Genomic DNA, 7101 nt, shown 5'->3' with positions numbered 1-7101 from the left:
TGTTGATAATTGCTGGCTTGTTTCATCCTCAGTTGATTTTGATATTTTAATAATTAGTAGTTTACAAGCCACTGCGCAGCATTTTTTGGCATTTCTTCCTTTGTAAAGAAACATTCAAACTTAACAAGCTTTCATTTTTGCGGCCGTTGTGTGCACGTGGCGATAAGGATAAGGAGTGGAGTGAATGAATGACAGAGCGTATCGGTTTCTTCCGCGCTGCATAAAACACGCGCAAGCCCATTATGATGACAGAATCTCAAACTACCATAAAATAAGCTGGAGCTCACCGTGCGGTTCAGCCCGGTCACAAAACCGCTCATCATTAAGCACCTTTATGTATCGCAGCGGATGTTTGTGTTTTGTGAAATAGATATTGTCTTTGTAATGCTCGTGTCTCATTTGGGTCCATTCGCTTGTATTGTCTTCACTGCTTTAAGGGAATTTCTGTCGATCTTGGTGTATCTGTGTCATTTTACGGACCAAAAGTCATAAAGATGTTAGAGAATAAGTCAACTTGTGTGGAGCTGGATCAGCTCTCCCTGGGCCTAATTAAAAGCTTTGATTGTTCGGAATGTCAACGACAGTTTAAATGACTTGGTTGTTGGTCTGTTGATTTTTGAAACTGGGGGGCAAACTGTCATTTCTCTACCACTTGGTCTTTTATCTATAGGTCCTGTGTAGAAGCATGTGATGACTCACGCAAGACAGAAGGCTTCCCTCAGGCAGGGTGACGGCAGTGCTGAGTGCTGGGACAGCTGTCCTGTTCGGCCACATGGTGGTGCTATGGACGGCGCCTGGCCTGAGCGCTCGCTACGATTCGGGAGGACGAAGAAGATAAGCACGGTCGTCAATCCGAGGAAGGACACTGCAAAGAAGATGAATGACAAGAGAGGGAGAACAGAAAAGTCAGATCAGCACAGAACACTTGACCGCCGGCGTGAGACGAAACGAGACAGGAAGTTGTATCCATTACGGGGGCGGGCTGGAGTTTCTGATGAAGAGGGGCTTAGCTGCCATGTCCTTCTTACTCGGTTGGAGGAAAGAAAAATCAGCATGCATAAGAGCTCTGGCGAAAGGGATCGAAAGGTTGCACGGCGACATTTATCTCGCAAGTCCAAACCTAAAACAGGAAAGGGACGTGAGCGAAGAGGGAAAAGGTCTTCATCAAAATCTAAATCAAAGTCAAACAGCGCGAGTCCTCATGAGTGTCTTCAAGTCCTGCAACCTCGCAAGCGCAGACTGGCCTCTCTCAACGCTGAGGCAGTAAACAGTCTACTCCTCGAAAGAGCTACCGAGCCCCAGGCGGCAGCCAAACAGACCAGGAGACAGGAAGACCCAGTGAAGGGCGGCACACCCCCAGATAGAGGGCCAACCAGGACTGGTGTCCCTGGAGGCCTCAAGGGTTCGCAAGGACACACGAGCAAAGCCAGGACTGGTGTCCCTGGAGGCCTCAAGGTTTCGCGAGGACACAAGAGCAAAGCCTCTACGTCTCACAAACTTGAACTGTGCCAAATGTCTAAGCAGCCCAAGACTGCCAAAGCCCACCGAGAAGCGAGCGGGGGGATGAGTCAAGAGATTCTGGATGCCCCCGCCCCCAGAAGACTGGCGGGACTCAACGCTGCAGCGCTGCTGAAGCTAACTAGCTCCTCTGCTACCAGCAAGCAAAGGGTCAGGGCTTCACCCACAGCTACTATCACATCAGACTGCAAAGCTCCGGCCGCAGCGTCGACCCCAAAACAGCCCCCCAGAGTCAAACTCAAACACAAGGGGCGCCCACAAAAGCAGAAAGGGAAGCCGTTCGCCCCCCTGCACAGCGCCTGCACCTCCTGTCAGAGGAAGGCAGACTTTGAGCCCAAAGTGGAATGGGAAGCCGGCAGCCGCACCCATCGACTGACCAAACCAGGCTACCAGTCGCGCGGCGTGCTAGCATACCCGCTAAAGCCAGTGAAGGAAGAGCCGCTGGAGACGGAGCTGAGCCCGTACTACTGCTGCCCTTCAGAGCGCTCGGTGGAGTACTGCCATCGCCTGGCCTTCTTCCTGGGACAGCAACCCTACCGGGAGCCAGACGATCAGCCTCTGAGCTCCGCCATGCCCCCAGTAAAGCGCGAGTGCCTCGTAACCTCCCCATCCCTCGGCCATTCCCACCCGCACGCAGCTCTGACCCTCAGCCCCCACCCCTGCCTCTGCACCGCCGATCACTGCTTCCCCAGTTACTATGTTCACATCGCCCATCCGACACACACTGGAGCGACGTCAGCGGGCCTGTCTCCACACGCTCTGAACTTTGCACCCTCGGGTTTGTGCCCCAACCGGATGACTGGCTCTAAGCTGTTGGGTCCTCAGACGTCCCACCCGTCTGGGCTGGCCCACCCTGCCTACTGCAACTCGGTATCGTCGCCCTGCTACGGCGACGCCTGCGGGATCGGTGGATACGCCTACAGAGCCATGCCCCCTGTGGCCAGCAGGGGTTGTTCTTTCAGTGCAGGGTGCGCCGGATGCACGCGCAGCATCAAAACAGGTGTGTGGAATGTTGGACATTATTTCCCAGATCGTGCATTTCCACCCCGTAGAGTTACAGAAAGATATGCATCAATCAATTCTCATGTACTGTGTGTCATAGAAAGCATTAAACGTGCAGGAATATTCAACAACAAAACATATTTCTATCTATAGCATCATTGCATTAATCTTTAATCATGAGCGGCTTTTATGTAACGCTTGAGCGTCTCCTCTGTCTGCTCGCTGGAATGAGACTAGTGTGTGGAAGAGCCTGATGTCTGCACACAGACCTGGCTGCAGTTCCTGGTAGTTGGAATAGAAAAGAGAAAGAGAGATGGAGCCAAAGAGGAGAGGAACCAACAGAAAAACAAACACTGCAATAGCGTAGGTGAGCGTTTCCTGCGGTGGACGCAGAGATCGCTTGTAACATTTAGTGTTGCCACGAGGCTTTACAGAACCATCGGAAGAGCGTTGCTTTTTTTTCCGTGGACACAGGTGGAGCTTCTGAGGAAGCGCTGAAGGAAGGAGTGTATTAGTTTCACCATTGAGCCCAAATATAAGTTGCCTTCCTTCAGAATTCCAGACTCAACATTTATCCTCTTTTAATTTTTTTTTTTTTTAATCTTGAACCAGGAACTTAAAAAGTGCTTGTTGTTAAATGTGCGCTTCCGGCTACTTGTTTGCTCTGACAAGTGTTCCTTTTTTTTTTTTTGTCTATTGCTGCTGCGAGATTTAAAAGCTTGACGCGTTCAGCTTAGATGTTAAGCAGTGTTTTCAGTAACACTTGGGTTTTAGATACCGTAGCTGAACTGATTAAGGAGATAAGGGAAGTGTGTCATTTTTTAAACTACTTTACATGCTCCCGAACTTCAAGTACAGCAATTATAAAAACGAACATTTAATCTCTAAGCGAAACATTTTGCCAGTTTATCTTTCCTTCCAAAGTTGCCTACCTTTAGGTGCAGATGTTTTTTCTTTTTTTTTTTGTCGTATTATTTAAAAGTGCTGCTTTCACTCTTTACTTCTACAGAGGGTTACTCCTCCCCTCAGGGTGAGCACAGCCCCTCCCTTCTGGTTCCCCCTTCCGTGCCCATGTCCAAGTGCCCCCTGTCCAGCGTGCCCACTTCCACCCGGACTAAATCCCGCTTGCTGACCCCCCTGTCAGGACGAGACCAGCCCCGGGCCAGGTTAAAACTGGCGAGGGAGTGCTCACGGAACGCCAAGCCCTCCAATGGCACCCTGTCCGTGGGCCGCGCAAGGCTGCCCCAGAAACAGACGTCGCCCATGCCGAGCCTCAGCAGCACCAAACAAAAGCGAGTCGGACGCAGACGTGCCACCAACGGTTGGCGGGTTGTTGGAATGCCTACAGAGAGGGAGGTCTTTATTGCGGTAGGTTGTGAGTGCATCTGAGTGGCGTAGATTAGGGAGCTTCTTGTCTGGTTGCCTCACTAGTGAGACTTTGTTCTCTTGTATTGCACTATATATGATAATTCCTGCCAGCAGAAACCCAATAATTGTGTTTTGAAGACACAGCTTTGTGCAACATATTCATTTTTGTCTCCATAATGAGAATAATATCTGTGTGTGTGTGTGTGTGTGTGTGTGTGTCTCAGGGAGAGGATGAGACAGCCCTGAGGCAGTGCTATGAAGGAGTCGAGAGGGACGGTGAAGTGATACGTGTCAGAGACACTGTGCTGCTACGATCGGGCCCCAGGAAGAAATCCCTCCCATATGTTGCCAAGATATCCACGCTGTGGGAGGACCCCAAAACAGGTAAGGGGGGGGGGGGGGGGGGGGGGGTCATGAATAGATATGATGGTTTGTGCACATGGATGGATGGAGGAGGGCACACATGGCCAAGGTTAATGTGTGTGTGTGTGTTTTCACTGTGTGTCTCAATTTGCCTCCTCAGGAGAGCTGATGATGAGTCTTTTCTGGTACTACCGACCTGAGCACACTCAGGGAGGCCGAGATCCCAGCACCCACTGTGAGGTGAGACTTGAAAGGATTTGAGCCATGATTGAATGTTTGTGCGGTTAAGTGGACGGCGGGAGCAGCGCAGCGGAAAAAACCCTCTCTTCTTAAAAAGTAATTCAAGTGTCATGGACGAATGATTGTCATTCATAGAAAGCATTAAACGTGCAGGACTATTTAAAGCAACCATGTAATGATTGAATTAAACCGAAAGTGATCAATATTTAAGAGATGGCTTTATTATATTGATTATATGATATTATTACAATGAAATTGTGATATAATCTTATATATTTTAAACAGAGTCCGGGAGTTTGAATTCCTATCCCATATCTCTTGATAAAATATTTTATAAATGCTTTAACCCACGCTGGCGTTTCGTTTCATAATAAGTCCGTCAACCAAGTCGACAAGGCGGAGTCGGCGTGAGTGAAAAAGTACTATTGTTATTTTTAAAGTGGCAGCTTTAATTAAAAAACTTAAAAAAAACGACATAACTTTTGATGAAGATTCTGGACTTAAACTGCAATAAACTGTTGGAGATTGCTACATTATATATTATTCGACCAAGTTTACATACAGAGCTAGGCTGCTTAAACGGCCTTGGCCCATTGTGTTTCAAGTGTAAGACTTAAGAAGCACAAACTTTTTAAATTTGAAAAACGCTGAGGAATCCATGTACAGAATTCTGTAACGCTCCTGGGGATCCTGGAATTGGGAGAGACGGCGCTTTCTCATGGGCTCATCTCGTGGGTCAGATGCAAGACCTGCTGCTTTGGCATAAACAGCTTGGAAAAAAAACAAACTGACCTCTTTTCTTTGATGAAGGCAAGAAGAGCCAATTATTTTCTTGCTCTACAGAACGTCCATGGCACTCTCTGCTGGACGATATCAAAGATCGCATCAGTCAGATTTATTCATACGAGTACAACATGAACACAAACTCAAACGCCTCCACTTAGTAAGGAAAGGATGTTGTCAAAAGTCTGCAGGAGGCCATCGCAGTTGTTTGCTACAGTGCTCACCATTGGGGAGGACCATCACTGGCCAACCTTGAACAGCCTTCAGAGAAAAGATGTCCGCAAACCCAGATAGTGATCCAAAAGCCATTCTGCACTCAGACGAGCATTCACCCGATTACGTCTGTGTGCACAGCAATGCACACACATTGCAGTGGGGCAATTGCCTTCACTTTTGCCTGCAGACCATTGACATCTGAAGCCATGACAGACAGACTGAGCTTCTTCTCACCCCTCGGAAACATTAAATTAAATAAAGCGCTCCTGAATTTGACCTGCGCCATCAACATGGCAAACAATGAAAGCGAGTTGGGCACAGCGAGCATGAGAAGTTTTTTTTTTTTTTTATCGACCTCACTTCCGCGGTGGGACTAAAGTCTCGATGCTCAAGTGATAACTTGAAATAGCCTTCAATCAAAAAGGGATCCAGCCTTTCGAATGATCCTCTATAATCAACATGTGGAAGCTCTACATCCAGGCCAGCACACTCCCAGAGACGCTGAGCTTCCGGGGGGGGGGGGGGGTGACAAAATTGTGGCATTTAGCCAATAACTGTCGAGTTGTGAGGCAATGAAAAATAAAAAGGGTTCCATGCAGTCCATTTGAAGGGACTGGACGCTCGGCTTCTACGGAAATAGCCAGTCGAAGTTTAATAAAAAAAAATAATACCGGAAAAGATGGATTCTTTACATCCAAGCAAGCATGTTATTTACTGATGTTATCTCTTATCTCTGCCACTTCAGTCACACACAAACAGCGAGGAAAGAGCACAATTTAACTGTGATCAAGATCTCAAAGTAAAACGTCTTCACAATGGAAGCGTTGAACGGACCGGTTTGTGTGTGTGTGTGTGTTTGTGGGGGGGGGGGGGGGGGGCACTGTAGAAACACAGAGCCATAATACTATTACACACCAGCAATTACTGATATCCTTGCAGTTGAAAAGTGTTGTCACTCCGTCAGCCGGCACAATGGAGCGCGCCGGATGTGACACTGAACGCCCACTGTGGTTTCAGAACGAGATTTTCGCCTCTCGGCATCAGGATGAAAATAGCGTGGCCTGCATAGAAGACAGATGCTACGTTCTCCCGCTTGCTCAGTACTGCAGGTGAGTACGTGCACGCGCACACATGCACTACCAGCGCTAGTCGTTTTGAAAAGGGTTTGGAGGTTGTTTTTTCTTCTTTTAATTAACACCTCAGCTTCTGAGGTATGTGGAAGCCTTTCGCTTTCTCATCACACATCGGTGACGGTGCAACTGTTAGTGAATTCTTGAGTATTTTACTTGGATGTCTTTTTTTTTGTTTTTTGGAAGGATATCATTTTCTTGTTGTTCTCAAGGCGGCGATGATTCGTTCTCGAGAGACATTGTGAGATTGATTTTTATTCCTCTCTTTGTGTATCTGGGTAGATTTTGTGCCTTGGTGAAGCGGCGTGCTGAAGGCGCCCCACCTGGCAGCGCCAGCATGGTGCCCTGCCGCCCTGACTTTGCCCCCCCTTCCCACCGCTGTGTGCCCGTCGACGTCGACCCCGAGCTGGTGTATCTCTGTCGGCATGTCTACGACTTCCGCTATGGACGCATCCTGAAGAACCTTCAGTAGAGGGTGGAG

At 48.4% G+C, this 7101-nt stretch overlaps 1 protein-coding gene across 1 annotated transcript; it reads left to right on the top strand.

Moving 5' to 3' along the window:
• Nucleotides 1-690: 690 nt before the first annotated feature.
• Nucleotides 691-7092, top strand: LOC137909467 (bromo adjacent homology domain-containing 1 protein-like). Its single transcript, XM_068753929.1, has 7 exons — nt 691-1393; nt 1448-2518; nt 3530-3888; nt 4113-4272; nt 4412-4491; nt 6508-6599; nt 6903-7092. Exons 1-7 carry the CDS (start codon nt 691-693, stop codon nt 7090-7092), a joined length of 2655 nt encoding a protein of 884 aa, XP_068610030.1.
• Nucleotides 7093-7101: the final 9 nt, after the last annotated feature.

This window comes from Brachionichthys hirsutus, chromosome 20 (assembly GCF_040956055.1).
Source record: "Brachionichthys hirsutus isolate HB-005 chromosome 20, CSIRO-AGI_Bhir_v1, whole genome shotgun sequence".
Classification (NCBI taxonomy): Eukaryota; Metazoa; Chordata; class Actinopteri; order Lophiiformes; family Brachionichthyidae; genus Brachionichthys; species Brachionichthys hirsutus.
This window is presented reverse-complemented; position numbering and strand designations above follow the sequence as displayed.

What these genes read in the sequence shown, in the direction of transcription:
- LOC137909467 (XM_068753929.1), top strand. Translation starts at nt 691, where the DNA reads ATGACTCACGCAAGACAGAAGGCTTCCCTCAGGCAGGGTGACGGCAGT. An exon ending in CACGCGCAGCATCAAAACAG is followed by an intron (nt 2,519 to 3,529) that starts GTGTGTGGAATG and finishes TTACTTCTACAG; the next exon opens with AGGGTTACTCCTCCCCTCAG. An exon ending in GTGGGAGGACCCCAAAACAG is followed by an intron (nt 4,273 to 4,411) that starts GTAAGGGGGGGG and finishes TTGCCTCCTCAG; the next exon opens with GAGAGCTGATGATGAGTCTT.